At 40.0% G+C, this 21,365-nt stretch overlaps 1 protein-coding gene across 1 annotated transcript; it reads right to left on the bottom strand.

Annotated features, from left to right (window-relative positions):
- Positions 1 to 6,655: 6,655 nt before the first annotated feature.
- Positions 6,656 to 7,539, bottom strand: LOC123272794 (uncharacterized serine-rich protein C215.13-like). The gene is made up of 3 exons (XM_044739790.1): positions 7,300 to 7,539; positions 6,906 to 7,217; positions 6,656 to 6,834 (listed from the first exon to the last, which is right to left on the bottom strand). The coding sequence occupies exons 1-3, from the start codon at positions 7,415 to 7,417 to the stop codon at positions 6,656 to 6,658; spliced, it is 609 nt and encodes a 202-aa protein (XP_044595725.1). The 5' UTR covers positions 7,418 to 7,539.
- Positions 7,540 to 21,365: the final 13,826 nt, after the last annotated feature.

The raw sequence follows: 21,365 nt of genomic DNA, 5'->3' as shown, positions 1-21,365 counted from the left end.
GGCAATAACTTCTGAATGAATGAAACGATTTTCACGCGGTTGGCGGCATTCGACGCAGTTCTTGAAGCTTCATGAAGAATTTTCAACTTTAAATCGATTACGCCAGGAATTCAGAAATAATTTCGAAAAAACACTTTTTTCGGTTTTCTTTCGACAACGATAACTCACGAACGAATCAACCGATTTTAACCGGGCTTGCGTGATCGACGTGGTTTTTAGATGTTAAGAGCAGATTAGATTTTGGAATTGATCGGTAAAGCTTTTTAAGAGTAATTCCAAAAAATTCACATTTTATTAAATTTTAAACTTCCCAGCTAAGAAAATTGAAAATTTTCAAAAATCGGGAAAAATATTGATTGACAACAATACCGACTAAACATTCTCCTCTCTCTTTCCCCATGGATGTTACGGGGAAGTCCGTTTCTCCGTATTCCCGAGAAAGCCAGACGTTGATGTTTGGGATTGGGCGTGCCGTCCATCTGCCCGTCTCTCCCGATGTCCATTGGTCCTGCCACTCTTGTTGCGTTTCCGCCTTTATCCTCATTCTCGCGTCCTTCATGTTTTCGTCACTGTTTTTAGCGTCATAGAGTTTCGCTCTTTTAAACGCGAGTAGGTCGATGGGTGCGGCTCCCGCAATGACCAATATAGCCGCTTCGGAAACCGTTTGAATATATCTGCCCATATTTCTGCTCCATAAAGCAGTACCGAGTGGACTCCTTCTAGAAGAACTCTTCTCTTTTTGGTTCTTGGTCCCATAGTGTTAGTCATGATTCTTGCTAGGCTAGACACCGTCTTGCTGGCTTTCTTGCATGCACTGTCAAGGTGTTCGCGGAACGATAGTTTCTCGTCTATCATTACCCCTAGATAGCGCAGGGCCCTTGTTGACGTCAGTGTTGTTCCTTCCATGTCCACAGCGAATGGTTTCAGGTGGTGTTTATCAAGCCAGGTCTCGACGGCATCAATGGCTTCCCGGACCAGTAATTCAGCCTCTTCTACGCTGTCTACTACTATCGTGGCCGCAACGTCGTCTGCAAAGCCCGTTAGCTCTACTTGCTTTGGTAGCGAGATTTCAAGAAGCTCGTCGTAGTCCGCATTCCATAAATCGGTCCCATTATTGAGCCTTGCGGTACGCCAGCCGTTATGGCGTATTCTTGTGGGCCTTCCGTAGTTTCCACTATTAGCTTTCTTCCGTCCAGGTAGTTGTCGACTAGTGCCAGATTCTCTGTCTCCGCGTCAAACTTGTGCTTCAGAGCATCTAAAATGTCTCTCCAATTTGCGCTGTCAAATGCGTTTTTGACATCTAGCGTGAGGAGGAGACATACTTTACGAGCTTTGAAGCTACCAGACCATGCTTGTGTTGCTGTCTTTATAACTTTTTCGATCGCTCCGACTGTCGAACGACCTTTCCGGAAGCCATGCTGGTTGGTGGCAAAACTCGCTCCACTTCCGCTGTTGTTGACGGTAACGTTCTTTGTGTTCACAATCCAAATTGCTGCCGTGCCAGTTTCGTCTGCGAACCATGTTTTACCTTCGATGTTTAGATATTGCTCGCAGATAAAGCAGACGTCGATTTTATCTTCAAAGACACGCTGGCGCAGCAGGTTTTGCGCCAAGGCACACCTATTCAGGTTGCCTTGTAGTATGCGTGTCATTTCTGCACACTCTTGGCTTCTGCAAGTGTTGTGCGGAATGCCCTGCAAGCTCCAGTGCCAGAAATATGGCATAGACTATCCTGGGCATCTTTGTCCGGAGCACAAAGGAAGCATTTTAGCTTTTCCTTGCAGTTTACGGCCTTGTGGTTCTCTCCGCTACACTTGTAGCAGCACCTGCTTCTGTTTGGTCCCGTACACTGGCATGTTTGGTGTCCAAAACTAAGATATTTAAAACAGCGGGTTACTTTTGCAACTGGGCGTATACGACAGTTCACCCAACCGATCATTATATGGGCCTTGTCAAGGGCCTTAATCGCACTGGTCTCGTCTACTTCGCAGAAGGCTGCCCGATTTCCTCGTGGTGTGGGTTTTGTCAAATATACCCGTTTGACCTCAAGGCTGTCAGTGAATTCACGTTTGAGTGCTTCACGGACTTCACTCTCGGTAAAGATTTCGGCCAAGTCGAGGATCTCGATCGTTGTTGTTGGTGTTAGCGTCTTGACCGTGCCGATGTTTGCAGTGGATGACCTTACTGCATCGGTGAAAGCCTTGCTGTCTTCGGTCTTTCGAGCCATTTCAAGGAGAACGCCTCCGTGTTTCGTCTTTTTAATAGACTTTATGTATACTCGACAGGGCTCACCTTGACCTTGATTTCCTTTAGGATATCAGCATAAGTTTGGCCGTCTACTGGTTGGACAAGAACAGTCTTAGTTCTTGTCTTCTTTCTCCTCGGTTTCTTAGAGGCACCCTTACTTGACTGGTTTTGAGGTTTATTAGGGGGAGCCGCTGTTTCATGCTCTTTTTCCTTCTTCTTCCTATTTCGGTCCACTGTAGTCCAGACGTCCTCCCGGGCTGTCTTTTTCTGTGGTGGCTTCTCGATTATTGAAGAAGGGCTGGGCGTGGACAGCTGCCTCTTCTTGTTATTGTCCTTTCCTTGCTGTGGTAATTTTTTAGGAGTGACCAAAGATGGCTGTGGTTTTTTGATCAGACTCGGAGTTGTTTGGGTCGTTGAGGCCGACATGCCTGGTGATTTGTTGGCTAACCTCTGTGCTGTAGTGGTAGATGTAACCAATCTTCTAATCTTATGATGGAGATTTTTCTTGTCTTTTATAAACTCGGCTAACTCTTCGATCTTGATGCTGAACCTCTCCATTGGTGACTGTTGGCCTGTAACGGTCGGTACAGAGTTGATTCTTCCTCGGTAGAATTGATTAGTGACAGGAGCAAAAGGTCCTCCACTTTTTGGAGGAATGTTGCTCAGGTGTCCGTTCTCTGCTATCTGGGCTGATTTCGTACTCCCTGTAACCTTGCTAGCATTGCTAGACAGAAAAGCCATGGGGTCTACTCCGCTGTTCAAACGGTCGCTTGATAACGACGAGTTCAGGCCCGTTTGCACGCCTTCCCTCGCCGGCACTGAGGTATCCCCCCTCTGCACCGTATACGATGTTTGAAATTGATCTGGCATTTTCATATCATCTTTTGCTAGGTTTTGGTCCACTCCGAGTATTCTATTTCCTCGGTACCCGACGCATCTGGCGTGCAGATATGCCGGGCATTCCTCTATCCGCCACCTGGGGAGGCGCCCGATGCGGGACCCAGCAAGCCCGACACGAGGTGTGTGTGTGTGTGTGTGTGTGTGTGTGTATGTATGTATGTATGTATGTATGTATCAGGGATAGGGAGTACTCCTTAAAAGCCGCTCATTTTCGAAAACTGACCGCTCTTATTGAGAGTTACTCGTCAATAGAGTATCGTGCACGAGAGTATAGATTTCCAAATACTCTATAGTAGTAGTACACATAGATCTAACTCCGAGTCGGAGCGAAACAGACTTGCTCTTTAGTATATTTCTCCTACTCTGAGTTACTGATTGAAGAGCGTTGTCAGAAGACTCTTTAAGAACTTACTCGTCAAAGGAGCGATTCACTCTCCGAGCATAGCCAAGATACTCCTCCCACCATTTGACAAAAATTCGTCTCTTTGCGTTAACCATTATACAGCGTACACTACTTTATCTACACTAATTTATAAATGATTTTAGGTAGCCCATAGTAAGTAGCCCATATGTATATTGTGTACAGAAAGAAAGTATAAATTATAACACTAGAATATCAGTCGATTGCGACTTTAATTACTTAAAAGCACACTTGTTAATTAACAATTTTTTTTGCTAGTTAATATCAATTTTGAAAAACAATATTTTTTTAAATCATTATTTCTATTGTGCTTTCTCATTCTTAAAAAAAAATTGCATTAAAATTTTTTTTTCTTCAGTAAATAGACAATTTGTTGTAAATAAATAAATTTTCTCGTAAAAAATTTTTTTTATGCTATATGAAAATATAAAAACAAATATTAATCGTTTTTTAAACAAAACAAATTTTATTCTATTTTTTATTTACAAAACAAATAAAAAATTTTAAAAGTAATTTTTTTTTTTTAATTAAAAAGTACGACAGAAATGATTTGAAAAAAAAAATGGTTTTTTTACTATTGATATCAACTAGCAAAAAAATTGTTAACTAACAAAGGCGATTTGAATTAATGAACAAATTTGTTTAAGAAATGATTTTTATCTTAAAAATCATTATCTTCATTTTTAATTATTTTCTAAGAAAAAATTTTCAAACATTTTTCATAAACATCATATTTGTTTGTAATATACTTTATAAAAGAATTTTTTAAATAATTGTGGGTAAAATTTCAAAAAATTCATTTCTGTGTTGCTGTTATCAATGTAAAAATAAATCCATCGGGCTATTTGAAAAAAAAAAAATTATTAAATGTTTTATTTATGTTTCATATTTTCTTCAGCATCTCTAATTGTTACTAAAAAAACGGAAAATTCTTATTTATTTTTTTTCCAACATGAATCTTTGTAAAGCTTTCAAAGGATAGGCCAATAAAAAAATTAATTGCTTCTGGCTTCGAAAAAATTTGTTAATTAACAAAAACATATTTCGTAAGAAAATTAACACAAAAATTTTTGGCCAGCAGATTATGGTTTATCAGTTTATCTACCAAGGTTTGGTTACCAGATGGACTTTTCTTGTTTAACTTTTGTGAGTAAGTCTTACATTTGCAAGAAAAAATTGAGAGTTAAAAAAAGTTTTTTTTTGTTATTTTTCCTATTATTTTAATAAGAAAATCTGTTTTAGCGTTGAGTTTTAAATTAAAATATCTTAGAAACTACGCAAAAAAAATCGAGACATGCTGCGTATGAAATTTAGAAAACTAAATAAGGAACAAAATGAGCCAAAACCGATGTCTCTACGACCAATAGTTTACGAGATAATAATTGTTTTATGAAAAAAAACGTGGTTCTCTCCAAGCGCTTATAAACAAATACCTGTAACTCCTCGAAAAATCATTTGATTTGATTTGATTTTCTATTTTTTTTTTTTTTTTTTTTTTTTATAGCTATTGTGTCTGATTATTTTTTCAATTACGGAAAAATTCCCACTGAGTAGGTCCCCCCCTTTCCCCTATCCGTTCTTTCCCAACTCCCTTAAAATTTGCTTTAATATGGTATCTGAGTATCTGAGCGGCCGCTTACTATTATTATTGTTTGCCTCACATTATTATTATGCTCCCCATTTTTCAACGACGGTTTGATGAGAATGAGGCACGCGCTCTGTCTCGAAGTACAGTTCAAGTCCCCGTAGAGCTCATATTTTTTTTAACTTTTCAGCTAAATTTTTGCACAAAAAAAAAAATTTTTTTTATATCGATGTTTTGTTGCTAGTAAAATTTTTAAATGCCAGAAAAATAATTTTTATTTAATAATTTTAACTACTTTTTTAATGCAGAAATTCGAAAAAATGAAAATTATTCAAAAAAAGGCAGGTTGACAACTGTACTCCAAATTACTCAACTCTATGTCAGCTTTACTCAAGGAGCATCCGTAACTCGAAATTTTTAATATCACGGTGAAAACAACTGTACTCCAAATTACTCAACTCCGTACCAACTTTACTCAACAGCATGTGGCTGTAAATGAAAAATTTTTTTTCAATTCGCACTGTATTCAAAGCCAACAGTATTCAATGCAGAGTTTACTCAGCGCTGAATAGATAAATAAGCAAGCCTCGGTAAGAACGAATTCAATCAGAGAGAAATGACCATATGGCGCTGTATGGAGATTCCGAAATCATCTTGAATTAATCAAGATAATATTTAAATAGATTGAACTTGGTAATAAATATAAACTAGTCATTACTTATTAGATTTATTTATAGAAAAAAAACTAGTCTATTTTCTTATACCTTTATAAATAATTATAAAAATGATAAAACTTGGGTTAAAAATATTTAAATATTAATGAAAATATTTTAATTTTGATAATTATGGTCACACGATTTATTTAAAAAATTAGTTTGATTATAAAAACTTTATAATATTTTATTAGTTAAAATTAAGACAATTTTATTATAAAATAACATTTTGTGCACAATTGTTAGCTTACATTAAAATAATTAGGTTTAAGAACAAGTATGTGAAAAAAAAATTGCTTCTAGAAATATATTTCTAAAAACTTGATTGTGTTGAATCAATAATACTCGTTTTATTATTAATTAAATATTATTATTAACTATAATAAATTTAATTAATAAAAAAAACTCTTATTATTGACTCAACACGATCAAATTTTAAGAAATTAGTTATAAGGAAAATTTTTTTTCTTATAAAAAAACGCTGGCGAAATCATAATGATTCAAATGTAAGAATAATTAAAACTTATTAAAATTGAAAACAAATGTTCGAAAAAAAAATCTTAAAATCAGTTAAGAACAGAAATATTAAAAAAAAATGCTTCCACAAATAAATTTCTGAAAACTTGATCGTGTTGAATCAATAATATTCATTTAATTATTAATTAAATATTATTATTAACTATAATTAATTTAATTAATAAAAAAAAACTCTTATTATTGACTCAACACGATCAAATTTTAAGAAATTATTTTTATGATTTTCTTTTATTTTTTTAATCTAAATCTGCACTATGGATGATTGGTAAATATTTTAATTTTTCGTGATTTTTCACGACAGAGTGGACAGCGATCTCCAATTTTTCGATTGCACTCATTGCAAAGACATAAATGACCGCATTTAATAAATGCCCAGACAGCAGCCCGAAATCTACAGCAGCAGCATATGCTTGTCCCTTCCGGAATAATCTCTGAAAATATTAATTTAAATTAGTAAAGAAAAATTGATTAAATTTCATATAATAATTTCTAAGTAAAATACCTTCGTCGTCACATGCTGAGTTACTTTGAGTTACTGTTAAGCCAGACGTTGACAGACTAGACTGTGACATACTAGAACTTGACAAATTTGCCATCGCCGGGCTAGAACCGGCGGGGGCAGACGCAGATGATTCGTTGACTGTTAAGCCAGACGTCGACGGGCTAGACTCTGACATCCTACGACTTGACAAATTTACCATCGAAGAACTAGAACCGGATGGCTCAAACGCAGAAGAATTGTTGAAAGTTAAGCCAGATGGTGTGGACGCACGGCGATCAGTCACTGAAGTTACTAAGAAGTTAATGAAGTAATCTGTAACAAATCCAATTATTTATTAAATTGTTTCATAAGATGGCCAAATGAAAACTAAAAAAAATAATTAATGAAAAATTACCTTCATCATCACTATCCGATGAGATTATTAAAGTGTCATCTAAAGCACTCGCATTTTCCGATGATCCTGCAACCGTGTCATCAATCACAGCTTCAGCTGACATAGGCTGTCTTGGCATAGTCGGTCCCGTTGATGTGGTTCTTGGAGTGAACCTATCTGGGTAGGTACGTTGATTAATGACATTAGGCGGATCCTGCAGATCCGTTAATCGAGGCACTCTAATATTTAAACCTAGATGAGCAAATTACTTCGCAGTTGGTCAATATTTCTGTTTGAAAAATGATTGTTAGTGTTTAATACAGGAGGACGATTCATTTCTTGTACACCATTTGTGAAAGCTGTGCTGATACATTCTGTAATAGATAATAATAACAGTAGTATGGATGTATATATATATATATATACATACATATATATATATATATATATATATATATATGTATATATATATATATATATATATATATATACTAGCCGTTACCCGCCCGCTTCGCGTGGCATAAAATACATGCCAAGTGAAAGAAATATTAAATTATGTTATCTAGCTGCCTAATTATTTATCATGAACGGATTTTACGAAATTAAGACACCCTTAACTACTTAGGGTCTTATCGATTTATATGAGTTAAAATAATAAATAACACAGCTTTCCACATTACCATGGAGGTACTGTGTCGTACGATGCTTTCCCATTATTTTACATGGCGGGATCCCCAGTAGGCCTACACCATGGATCGACGTGAGTGTCAATGCCATCAAGTTTAGAATTTGTTACACATATCAAATCTATATAAATATAGATTGGATATAAACAACTTAAACCTAGGCATCAATACTCTGTCGTGCTAAATAAAAAGACAGTAATTTAACTTATATCTTTTTTATTAACTAATTCTAAATGAACATTGGTTATAAATTTAAAACTATGAACTTTTTACCATATTGCTATCATTTTCTATTTTATCATTGTTCTTATTTTTATACTGTTATTATTTTCATAGTTTTAAAATTTTTTTGATCACTAATTTTGTATATTAGAAACGTAAATTAAAATCCAAAAAACACATTGTTCATAGTTTTAGCTTTACAATAAACCTGAAAACTATTAAAATATATTATTTATTATATCTATTCGTTTTCAATCTATAAATGTATCCAATCAATTGTTATATCCGGCGTCGCCTCATATAACACTCAGGGTCTCTGCCTCACGACGAAAAGTGCAGCGCTTGCACTTTGAAGGACAATCGGACGGACAACACCTCGATCACGCCTTGAGCGCACCGTGTCCACGTTCTGTCAAACTTGCAAATTTTAGACCAATAACAAAATTCAATTCCCTTCCAAAAGTCGCGACCCGAGTGCTTAAAAACCCTAAGCACCGCGGGACGCGCGTTCAATCTTTTATTAAAGAATACGAGGGAAGGTATCCTCGTAGAGCCCGTGTGTGTCCTTGTACCGCGTTACGTACGAGGCAGTATAAAGCACTAGGTCGCTTATACGAAATTCTAAATTCACTATTCTCTCTTTTGATTCTTTAAATTATATCGTCTACGAATCGCGTCAGTGTGCTCTTCGAGCAGGATCGAGGGCCCCGTTGTCCGTAGTGATATCTTTCTCTAAATTCTAACTTTTCGATCTATTAATTAATTTAAAGGCGGATCTAAGTATCCGCCTGAGTCGTTACTCTGTTCATGAACTCATAATAAAACATTCTAAATCATAAAATATAGTTATAAGTGAATAGTTATTAAGTGAAATATTGTGCATTGAGTGCGTCTCACCTGTAGGGCGGCTAAATATTGAATAAACAGTAAAACTCCGAATATCGTGGAATCCATCATTTCTAAGATTAGTTCCTGAACCTCTTTCATCACATCGATCTCAACCACGAGAGAAGGAAGAGAAACCAGTCCAGGATCTACCGATCGACAGCTCAAACTTCAATCAACAACAAAATTCGTAAGGGACGAAGGTAAGTTCGGTTTCTGTAATCGACTTCTCTTTAAATTCACCGTTAGGAACCCTGGTTACCAGGAGGCGTTCGAAATCCACATTAAAAATAAAACTCTTGTAGTTTATCTACAAGAGAAAATCTATCGAAAGGCGTGTCCGAGCCTCCTCAAGGCCCACTCTACAAATAATTATTTAATTATAATTAATTCGGACATAACAGATTAGATTTTTGGTGGCAGCGGTGGGATACGAACGCATCCTTTCGGCTTACCACAAACGGAAGTTCTATTTAAAAATTTTCAAAATTCTTTAACTTTTCGAAAATTTTGGCAAAATTGTCACTCAAAATTTAGAAAACGGAAATTCTTTTCCCTTATGAACTGATCGATCCTTTAAATACCGTCTTTATTTCAAATTTCGTTCGATTTAGGGCGTTGGCTCATAAAGTTTAAAATTTTTTTTTATTCCGAGTAAAACACCGTTTTATTATTTCTTTATTAAATTTTTGCTTATAAAATTTTTTTTGCTGATTCAGTCATTCCAGTTGATTAGTACAGTCATAATCTCACTCTTTAAACTCACCGAGTGTTGTTACAATTAGTTTTGCTAACGCAAAAATCAGCTCTCTAAAAATTAACTTTCGAAATATTGTTAGACTAAGGCGTCGGCCCTCAACAAAAAAAAAAGAAGAATTATATTTTTATTTGTTTTAAAACATTATTTTATTCATTCCCTCAATATTATTTTATTATTTTAATATTAGACTGTTGCATTTAAAAAGGAATTTTGCTGACTAAGGCTTTTAGTTCCTTAACGCGTCATCCGTTGAAATTCCCGTTGCAACACACTTAGCTATCGCGTTTCAATTTTGCTGACGCGAAAAATTATTTTCAAGTTCATCCTCATCTTATTATTTTTATCTTATTATTTTTATCATATTAACAGCTGTGAACCAGTGCTGATTAAACTCTACGATTTGCTTACGAGGTTCTGCTGCAATACCAGCAGTTCCTTCACCCGAAGGTCATTTCGAAACACCTTGCTGCTGTTTTACGAGCAACGAGGATCGTTCTCGAGGTTGATTCTTCGATTTAGTAAATTGTGGGTTTATTCTTTACACCCTTGCGACACAAAATCTCCTTCTTGGAATTTTGCTGCTGTCTATCGAGCAACAAAACTCTATTGGAAAATTTTGCGAGCTACACAACACTTTCCTTGCTTTTCTCCCCTCTTCGTTATCGAACTTATGACGTGCTAACTATAGCACCAATAAAAATATATATATTAATGGTCCGACACTCGCGAAGCGGTTTTAAATTTCAAATTCGAAAAGCTTACTCAGACTTCTTTAACGGTCAAATTTACCACCGTCCCTTAATAGAATCGCGTTATTGGGAAGATCCTACCTTCGTTGCCCCGTCCTCTTCGGTCATAAGGAAAAGGAAATTCACAACTGAAAGTGAACAGAAAATTTGTATTAAAACGTCGTTAAACGGGGCTCCATCAACGAGTAAAGAGAGAAGACCGTTTCCGAAACCGAGCAACGCGATCCCTATTGAAGTTTACACCAAAGTCGTCAACTGGATAAATCAGATCCCAGTCATCCAATTAAATTGTCTTGTCAAAGAAACGCCATCTAAGAAGCCTAGGATAATAAGTAACATCCCAGCTCCAGCCGGACTATTTAAACTACCTCTTATTCCCAACTCGAATAAAGCCAACAGCTATGGCACCTCCAAATCCAGAACAAGTAGCAGCAGCAGCAGCAGCAGCAGCAGCAGCAGAGCGGGCCAGACTCGAAGCGGAGCGGCTCCGCAGGGAACGAGAGGAAGCCGAGAATGAAGCTAATCGACAAGGGGTCAAATTATTCGACCTCACGCGGAACGAACCCGAAAGGGACTACTATAAAATCACCAAGGAGATGGAAGAGGCTCTCCCCACGTTTACCGGAGACGGAGACGTCAGCTATGAAGAATTCGACAACCGTCTAAAAGATTGGCTACATATGATGCCCGAAAATAATCAACAGCCCTTTATCGGACGCATTCTCCGGAAGCTGAGGGGTCGTGCAAGAAACGTCGTCGAAGATATGGAAATCCGAACCGTACAAGAACTCGTCAACGTTCTACGAAGCCACTTTCGGCTCGGAGATCCGCTTCGAATAAACTTAGCAAAATTAACTTCAGCCCAGAGGGGAAAATTCGAAGCAGTCGAGAGCTTTTACTACCGATTAAGATCTATGCTTCGTAAAATACAGAATGCAGTCCCAGACGCCGATCGTGTAGCCATTACAAATCAAGCTCACCGTCTGGCGGTTGATCTATTTTTCGAATCTTTACCAGATTATTTGAAATGCCTCGCCTCAACTCAACAGCACGCAACATTAACCGCGCTATATGACCCAATTCAAGAACAAATACTGAAATACGATAACAATATGAGGCTTCAGAATCCGAAACCTTCGCAAAGAGAATTTCCTCAAGATCAGAATGGGAATCACTATCCTCGCAACAACGGCCCACGAGGATATTTCCAAAATAATCAACAAGGACCCCCAGCCCATGGACACCCGTGGTCCAAACCGGAAACAGATCTCTATGTCAATCCGAAACCGGTTGCATTCGCCTACAATGCACCAGGCATATCAAATTTCGCTACTGAAGAAGCACACTACTACGAAGACTATCCAGTTACAACCCAAGGCTGGTATGGACTACCACCTTGCGGAAACAGCGAATGTGAACACTCAGACTGCGAAGATCCGCAAGCGATGGCATATTCCGTCAACAATAACTATCCTCAAAATAACAACAATTACACACAAAGAAATTCCCAATATCGCCCTCCCTATCAAAATCCAAATCATCCTGGAAATTATAATCCTTCCTACAAACCGTACACCCCCCGTGCTCCCTACAACCCTCAGTATAATCCTCAATACTCCCCACAAATTAAACCCCAATATTCTTCCCAAAACTCCGAATATTTTCCTAAAAATCAACACCCCCAATACCAGCAACCAAGAAGTCGCGGAATAGTGCAATCAACCCAGCCGTTGCAAGGACCATCTCCAGTTACACCAACGGGGATATACTCCGAATCATCACCCGTACTCTTAGAAAGACACATTAAGAGCTCCGAGATCTGCAACTGCCCAGGCTGCCCGAAGAAAAACCTCAAGAAAGAAGAAGATCCCTTAGAGCCTTCTTTAAACTTGATGGGCGCTCGTCCGACCGAGGTAAAGACGAGCCAGCCCCAACTGCCTCAACAAATGACGGCAGCTATGTACCGTCAACACAATCAGTAAATGGAATCGCCCTAGTGACCGGCCGAGGACCAGTAATCACAGTTAAAATCCTAAATTTCTTAACAACAACTGTGAAATACTGATTGATTCCGGAGCAAACTACAATTTCATCAGCATCGAAGCGCTAGCTGATGACACCACCTTCATTTACGAAAATCTCGGACAAGTGGGAGGGATCGGAACAAACAAACAACCGATTATCGGACTCGTCACCCTCACTCTGTTCGACAAGTCCATCCCGTTCCGGATAGTACCTCGCCGACTAGGAGGCTACCTAGCCATCCTCGGTAGCGAATTTCTTGCAAAAGAACAAGCCAACATCTCGTTTTATTGGCATACAATGGTCCTGAGAAGCCAGCCCGTTCGCCCGATCCCGTTCATCATCAAGCGAGGATCCTGTGAATCTCAAATGCTCGCGGTGGGCGGCGGCCCCAAGATCGAATTAGCATGTCCGCTCCTACTTGGAAAATATCAACGCTTCATCATAGACACAGGAGGGAGACGTCACAATCATCAATAAATCAGCTCTTCAGCCTGGAACTTACATAAACCCGAATAACCGATTAATTGCACGGGGAATCAGCGGCGAAGCAGTACAAACGCTCGGTACAGTCGAGTTAAAAATTTTCGGCCTACCAGTCCAATGCCAAGTAAGCCGAGAAAATCTACCGGTCCCTGGAGTGGGGATACTCGGAAACGACTGGTTAGAACATGAGAAAGCCGAGATCTCATACTACGAACAAACTCTCACCGTCATGGCTCGACCTCTAGAGCCCATACCTTTTAGCCTAGACATCTTCGAGCCGTCTATTTTTACCGTTCCTCCCAGAGCAAAAATGTTCGCTCCAGTTCCCATCAAAAATCCAGAACTGACCCAAGGATATTTGCCTCGAATAGACCTTCCAATAGGCCTATTTATGGGCGAAGCTTTAGTAACTGTAGACGGAGAAATGGCCACTTGTATGGTCATTAATACAACTGACGAGCCCGTCACGATCGAACTAGACCCCCAAATCCTCGAAGAATATGAATTTCATATTGAAGAGCCACTCAACAGTTCCAGTGACTCTTCAGACGACGACCCAGCAAAGATCAAGACCATCGAACAACGGGCAACGGAAATTTTAAATAAATTTCCACTACAACATCTCGATATAGAACAACGACAACAAATCACCGACATTGTCCAAAACTTCACCGACATCTTTCACCTACCTGGCGACAAATTAGGATGTTCTAATCGAGCAACCTGTAAGATTCCGACTATAACTGATAAACCAGTCAACGTGAAACAATATCGTTTCCTAAACAACACCAGGACGAAATTCAACGGCAGATTGACAGCTTGATGGAACAGGGAATTATACGGAACTCTAAATCTCCATATAATTCCCCAGTATGGGTCGTCCCAAAGAAAGCAGACCCTAAAACAGGAGTCAAGAAATGGAGAATGGTAATCGACTTCAGAGATCTAAATAAAATTTCCATAGGAGACGCATATCCATTACCTTCTATAGTCGGCATTCTGGATCAACTAGGAGATGCTCTCTACTTCAGCGTCTTCGATCTTGCCAGTGGGTTTCATCAAATAGAAATGGACCCCGAAGACGCCCACAAAACTGCATTCTCCACTCCATTCGGACACTTCGAGTACGCCAGAATGCCCTTCGGACTAGAAGGAGCTCCAGCCACGTTCCAAGGATGATGAATTCAACTTTGAGCTGCTCACCATGGATATTAATCTACTTAGACGACATCATCCTTCACGCTCGCTCTCTAGAAGAACACTGAGTCCGCCTCAGACGATTATTCCAAGTACTCTGAGATGCAGGGCTCACACTTCAACCAGACAAATGCAAATTTTTGTGCTCAGAAGTCGACTATCTCCGGACATGTCATCTCTCGAGACAGGTGAAACCCGATCCTAAGAAAATTCAAGCAATCAGGGAGACGCTCCGAATCCACGCGTAATCAACGAGAGATGAGGAAATTCCTCGGCCTGGCGAATTACTATCGCCGATTCATCGACAACTACGCCCTTCGAGCTAAACCGTTAACCGACTTGCTCGAAAACAGAAACCTTTAAGTGGTCCGAAAAGGCCGAAAGGGCCATTCAAGACATCAAAAACGCCTTGTGCGAAAATTCAACTCTTTCATTCCCCAGATATCGACAAGCCCTTCATCTTAGCGGTTAGTTCCTCAGAAGAAGGCATAGCAGGAATTCCTGAGCCAAGAATTAGACTCCACTGACTCAGCAGGAAATGTAAATAAAAATGAAAAAATCGTAGCTTGCACATCCAGAGTCTTACGTGACGCAGAATTACGTTATACCCCAGACGAAAAAGAATGTCTCGCCGTTGTGTATACCATCCAGCAATTCCGGCCTTATTTATACGGTAAAAGGTTCACCGTTTCAGAACAAAAGGGCCTGCGTAGCCTGGCTACGAGACACGCACGATCTCACAGACAGACAACGGAAAATGGCGATCAAAAATCAACGAATTCCACTTCAAGATCGCTATCCGGACCAACGTCGGAGATCAATACGCAGATGCACTCCCCTCATAGCAACCTTGCAAGGACGTGTCCAGAAGGGAAAACAAAAGCTCCAAAGAAAAGGAAGTGAACGCCCTAACGAGCCCTCTTGGAATCACCAGTCAGAAAACATGCCAGAAGCCGTCTTGTTACCGGCAACAGGGAGTCGAGAAAATCACAGCAAATCCTCCAAAAAAAACGCCGCCCCGGACGACGCTTTAGGTTCGAAAAATCGACCAGCTCTCAGAGGCGCTCCAGTCAGGGAATCGACAAACAATTGCTCTCTCGATTACGGTCCGAACTGCGCAGAGAGGATCTCGCTAAAATCACCACTAATTACATAGAACCCGCTTTCTACCTCCAGCAACGACGAGGAAGCCCAAGGATTAACTCAACATCACGTTGGAGATGCGACGATGCGTTCCACACTCCAGGAGCCGTTAAGAGGGGGGAAGCTAGTCCATCTCTACTCAGCTAGAGAAGTTCAATTAGGGGAACTAACTCCCCCTGGCCTCATTTAGACTCTGGTGACGAGTAATGGGGACGAAGAAGAAGAGATCCCCATGGCTCCACAACAAACAGAATCCCATCTGCTGGAGAAATCACTGAATCATCCGGAGAAAATATAACGTTCAAAACACCATAAGAACGTTTGAAGAATGGTCTAATCCGATGACCAATCCACACCCCATCCCGACCTCCCTTTGTCATCAACAATCCCTCAAAGGGAAATCCTCGCTGGTGGAGACCAGTACCTGCGCCAAGTCCTGGACGTAATAAAGAAGTAAAGAGATCTATCGAAAGTACTTCTTTCTCAGCAAATAAGATCATTGGAGAAGACATTCAACGAAAAGAACTCGGAGAAGCCAGCGAAAAGAAGCTGATATGACCATAAACGAGTTTATCTCCGGAAGAAGCAAACGAGGACCGGGGATAGTACCAGTTGCCAGTCAGTAGAACCAGACGACACGGTGATGCTTAATTCAACCTAACAACAAAGAGCCCGGAAATTAATCAAGAAAAATCTCACACAGATGACTTCTCCCCACCTCTAGAACCGAGAGCATTCACTGATACTACCACCATCCAACTAGCTCCAGAAACACCAACTTTTAGTTCGTACAATGATAGAAAATTTTTGAATCGCAGGGCATCAAGTGGGATCCCAGAGTCAAGATCCAATAATCGACACTAGCCATGTTCTTAGGATCAATCCCCGTATAGACCCATACCAGATCGTAATCTGTCATCACCTCAGATGAGGACCAAGACTATCAGGAACTACACCACAATAAGCCTACCACAGACCTCACCTGGCTGCAAGTTCCAAAGCCGGTTCTTAGACTTCCGGTTCTCCTGTAGCAACTACTTCTACAGCGCCCGAGAACACAGGAAAATCAACGAAGAGAGTCTCTTTCCTGGAACCTATACCCCCAAACCCCAGTACATAGCCGATAGTCCACCTAACTTCTCCGGGAGAGTTGCCTCAACGAGGGAAAGCAAAGACGCGAGCCTCTCGAGAAAGCTTATCCCGTAACTCCAACTGCTCAACAAAATCCAGAAATTGCAACTCCACCGGCAAACACATAACTTCTCCACGCCAATATGGCCTCTGGTCCCCTGAGAGAAAAGCAGGTATAATCACCAATAGAACCTCTAGAAACATCCTCCATCGATGAGGAAATAGTCCCAAACAATGACCAGCCTCCTAAACAAAAACCTAGAGGGGGGGATGGAAAAATCCAACAAACCCGGAAGAAGTCAGGTGTCGAAATAGACCTGATGAACTAAGAGTAGTGGAACTATTAAATAAAGTCAAGATGGACTCACTTCACGCTCGAGATAACATCGCTCACTTTATCACTACAGACTGCGAACTAGCCCACTCCAACAGCAAAATTACTCCGTGACCTCAAATTCATCAGTATTTACGACGACCTGAAACAGGTAAGCCACGTAAAGGGCGTCCACTGGTGACAAAAAATTGCTTGAAATATCGGGTTTCTCTATCTTCGTCGGAGAATATCATCGGACTAAAATATCAGTGAAGATTTAATAAACGGCCTCAAAGCTTTCGTCTCGCATTGGAGCGCTACGAAATTCACTCTAAGAATGGCCCAAAAGGAGATAGTTCGGTTCCATCTTTACGCTCGAGATAACATCGCTCACTTTATCACCGCGAACTAGCCACCCAACAGCAAATACTCCGTGACCTCAAATTATCGATGTTGACGACCTGAAACAGGCCAAGCCACGTAAAGGAGACGTCCTGGTGACAAAAATTGGCAAATACCGTTTTCTATCTTCGTCGGAGAATATCATCGGACTAAACATCCAAAGTGAAGATTTAATAAACGGCCTCCGGCAGCTGTCTCGCATTGAGCGCTACGAAATTCACTCCCTTTAAGAATTCAAAAGGGAGATGGATTCGGTTCCATAAATATGCTAACAACACCTGCTGAAAGAACTACGAGATTGCCCCTGTACAATATACAACAACACCTGCTGAAAATTACGAGATTGCCCCGTACAAATAACACTTCTAGACGGTGACGGAAAAATCTCCTGTACCAGACGATGGAACTACGGCCCGGTAAATTATCAAAGAAAAACATCACAAAGCCTGAATCGGAGGAACATAAAGGAGTCCTCAAGACTTGCTCATGGAGAATAAAGAGAAAATTTCTACTGGCCAGGGAATGACAATTTAGAACAGATTTATCAATACATCCCCTGAAGATCAGCGACACTTGTCAACAAGAAGGGGAATTATCCCAGGGCATAAGAACTGAAGCAACCCATGGTAATCACCGATTTTTACACCGTCCGACGCTTTCGAAAAATCTCAATCACATCGACACCATAGTAGGCCAAAATGATACCGGCACCAAAAGGCAACATACATATCCCACTCACTATACCAGGATAATTTTTACAAAACATTGCGGCAGCTATAGCAATTCTGATCGTCTATCAAGGACCCAGAAACGATTGCAGAGTGTCTCCTCCTAGAATCGAAATCAATATATTTTGCCTATACAGGATGCCTCAAAGAGAACGATCTTGTCGGATAGAGGAACATCATTCACCTCAAAACTCTAAAGCAAAAATGTCAGAAATATTCCATATAAGAAGAGTAACAACTTCAAAGGATACTATCCCTCAAGCTAACGGATCACTGGAGAGAGAAGCCATCAAACTCTTGTCAGAATATCTTCAGAGTGTTTGTCGAATCACTTCTCCAGATTGGGACGAGAAATACTTACCCATGGCCATGTTTAACTATCCCTCTTACCTCGGTCCATAGTGGGACAAAATTCACGCCTCATAGAGAGTTAGTTTTCGGTAAAAGGCTCAGCGCTCCAACCCGAGTTCCCCGATTATGAAAAATCGAAACATAGGTCCTGATTATCTAATTGACTTAATGAATCGATTAAATCACACACGGAGCGTCGCTCGCGATTCACTGTCAGCCGAATCAAAATTAAGATCTAAAGAAAGATTCTGATAAAATTTTACACCCAATAGATTTTCAAGTAGGAGTATTTCGCTTACAATTTGAACGAAACTCGGAAAAATAAACTCGATACCTACTATAAAGCTGTCCTTTTGAAGATCGTAGAAGTTACCGAATAAGGGCTGTCCTGATATTAGAACTTCCCAATGGAAAACGCTGATAATCAAACATCCCAGCAAACTGAAAAAGAGCTATCGAATAAAATAAACACACTTCTCTGGCCACAGACGATCTCTTACCCACGACCGAGTAACACGATACAAAAAAAAAAATAATAGGCAAGAGACATTACAGCAGCTACTCCAAGTCAACATATGCTGCCTTACTCATCATCCTTCTTGTAGAATCAGGTCAAAGTGACGCTCCTAATAATTCAACCAGCTTCATCCAACCCAGGAATCCTATATAGAGCAAATACAAAACTTATCTTCAAATCTAATAGAAATTGAGAATGGAAGAATAGTCTCTACTATAGACGTCCGGAACCACATCTACCAATATATCTCCTTGGCGAGGGAGATGTCATCACCCAAGGACGGCGATAAAGAAAGCCGCCAAAATGTCATGTCTATCATACTTCTCCTCCCCGGAGTGCGAAATCACCTAGGGAAAAGAAAAGCTATATTAAAAAGAAGTATTCTTAGAAAGTAGGGCAGAGAGGATGTAATCAGTCAGGTTCAGTGAAACAAAATCTAAAACAAGCAGACAATTTACATAAACTAAAATCCGGAAACTGAAGGGACGCCCTGGTTTTGGACTTCGTAGGATCCATAGCTCAGAAAAGCCTTTCGGACTTATGGATTCGACGACCATTTGAACAAACATTTCTCCTTAAGGAAATGACAAGTTATACAATAGACCAAACGAGAGATAACAACACTCAATAAACAACTCAACGTGCATATAAACAAAATCAGGGGAAATAAACAAAAATCATCTCCGATCAAAACAACACTTGGGCCAGAGTCACTTCTGCTGTCCAACACAATCAATAGCGCTACGCCACCAAGGTCGGGGAACGTGATCGAGAAAAATGAAACTACAGTCTACATTTTGTGTGCAAAAGAGCCGACGAAAGAGCCTACAAAAAGAACGTCGGGTCTATTACGCTACCTCAAGGAAGCTGAGTCAGCGATAGAAGACATAAGAGAGGGGTCGTCCCAGGAGGAGGCCTTCTTTCACCAGATCAACTGAGAAAATGCAACGGCAGAGATATATTACAATACGTTTTCCCCAGCACCCTTAAAACCCACACTCACAACCCAGTGGACCACGTAAATCTCCAGAATCACTATCCAAGCATCGCAAAGGTGAACACAGGAAGAATAGATAATGAGCTACTAATTATAATCACCCTACCGTTGCACTGGGCTTAATCACATTCCAACTCTATCAAATAAGACTTATCTGCCTCTCCCTCAAAGCAATCGGAGGAGCTCATGAGGAGCCTGCTGATCCCGACCAGCAAGGACTACCTCACCCTGTCAATAGACGCCTTGCAAAATCAATACTGTCACTGGACCCCATTGAAGCCATCAAAAGTTGCATTGCAAACAATCTCAACAGACATAGCCTGTGAGAGTTAACGTCCCCTCAAAGTGTAAAAGACAACACTGAAGAGTGCGAACTACGAGCTCTATTTAAAAGCCAAACAACTTGAGATAATGAAACAATGCGACGTCCGAATATTACCTAAATGTTCATTCACAACTAATAAAATTACATCCAATCGAATTCCTGGGCTTGATTCCACCTGTAAGCCAGAAACTACTTTATAACATGCGACTCAAAAATACGCATCGATTTACTTATCAGATCCATGGCTCAGGTACCTTTACCTTAGTCCCCCGGCTGCGTCTAACTAAATAATCATTTTGTAATCAAGGGGACCGAAGAAGAAACAGACACAATCGGTATCTTCGCCTTCCCCCACCATAAACTTAACCACATCCTGGTTGACTAACCTCACCCGAAAAACCAAAACGACCTCATCTGCTGACAGAAGCATCGCCAAAGAACCAGTAGGGGGAAAATACCCTACTCTCTCCATGGGGCTATTGCAGCGCCTCGAAGGTGCAACGAGAACAGACTCTACGAGAATTGGACTCCACCATCAAGAAGAATCAAAGCATCGGTACATCACAATCGCAAAAACACAGGCGCAGTGCTTTCAGTATAACATCTCTTATCTTTTCTTTGTATATTATTACTTTACAGGTTGTTGTTTGCAATCTGCCTCAAACCTCTGCAGAAATTCCCAAAACAAGAAAGCAAAAATCGTTCCAGTTGAAAGAGACAAACTGAAACATTCGAACTCACAGACACACAATTTCCAACATACCCAACTCGACCCTGAGATCCCTCAGGACCAGCTCACAGAAACACCAAACAGGAGTCTACCAATAGGAGTTCACGGACAACAGAGAATAACACCATCAACGCCATCCCTGGACCGGCATTCCTGACTCCGCCGACTACGACTACAACTAAAATGAATAAAAATTAAAAACAAGATCAGAAAATATCTCTGTAAAGTACATTTATTGGTCTATATATTCTTCATTTTTTTAAAAATATTATTATTAAATAAATATTAGAATTAAGCACATACACTTATTTACCTATATATTTTAATCCTCGAGAGAGAAAAAGAAAAAAGGGAGAATCGATATAATAAAATTCTAAAGAATCTTCATTTCAAAGTGCTCTTTTTTTCCTCTTTCAACTTTTAAAAAAAAAAAAAATTTTCTC

The sequence above is a fragment of the Cotesia glomerata genome, linkage group LG10 (genome assembly GCF_020080835.1).
Source record: "Cotesia glomerata isolate CgM1 linkage group LG10, MPM_Cglom_v2.3, whole genome shotgun sequence".
In the NCBI taxonomy this organism is placed as follows: Eukaryota; Metazoa; Arthropoda; class Insecta; order Hymenoptera; family Braconidae; genus Cotesia; species Cotesia glomerata.
This window is presented reverse-complemented; position numbering and strand designations above follow the sequence as displayed.

Bases quoted from the DNA above. Each gene is read 5' to 3' on its own strand.
- LOC123272794 (XM_044739790.1), bottom strand. From the start codon at position 7,417: ATGCCAAGACAGCCTATGTCAGCTGAAGCTGTGATTGATGACACGGTT. The intron at 7,218-7,299 runs GTAATTTTTCAT...GATTTGTTACAG, and splicing joins ATCGGATAGTGATGATGAAG to ATTACTTCATTAACTTCTTA. The intron at 6,835-6,905 runs GTATTTTACTTA...TAATATTTTCAG, and splicing joins CTCAGCATGTGACGACGAAG to AGATTATTCCGGAAGGGACA.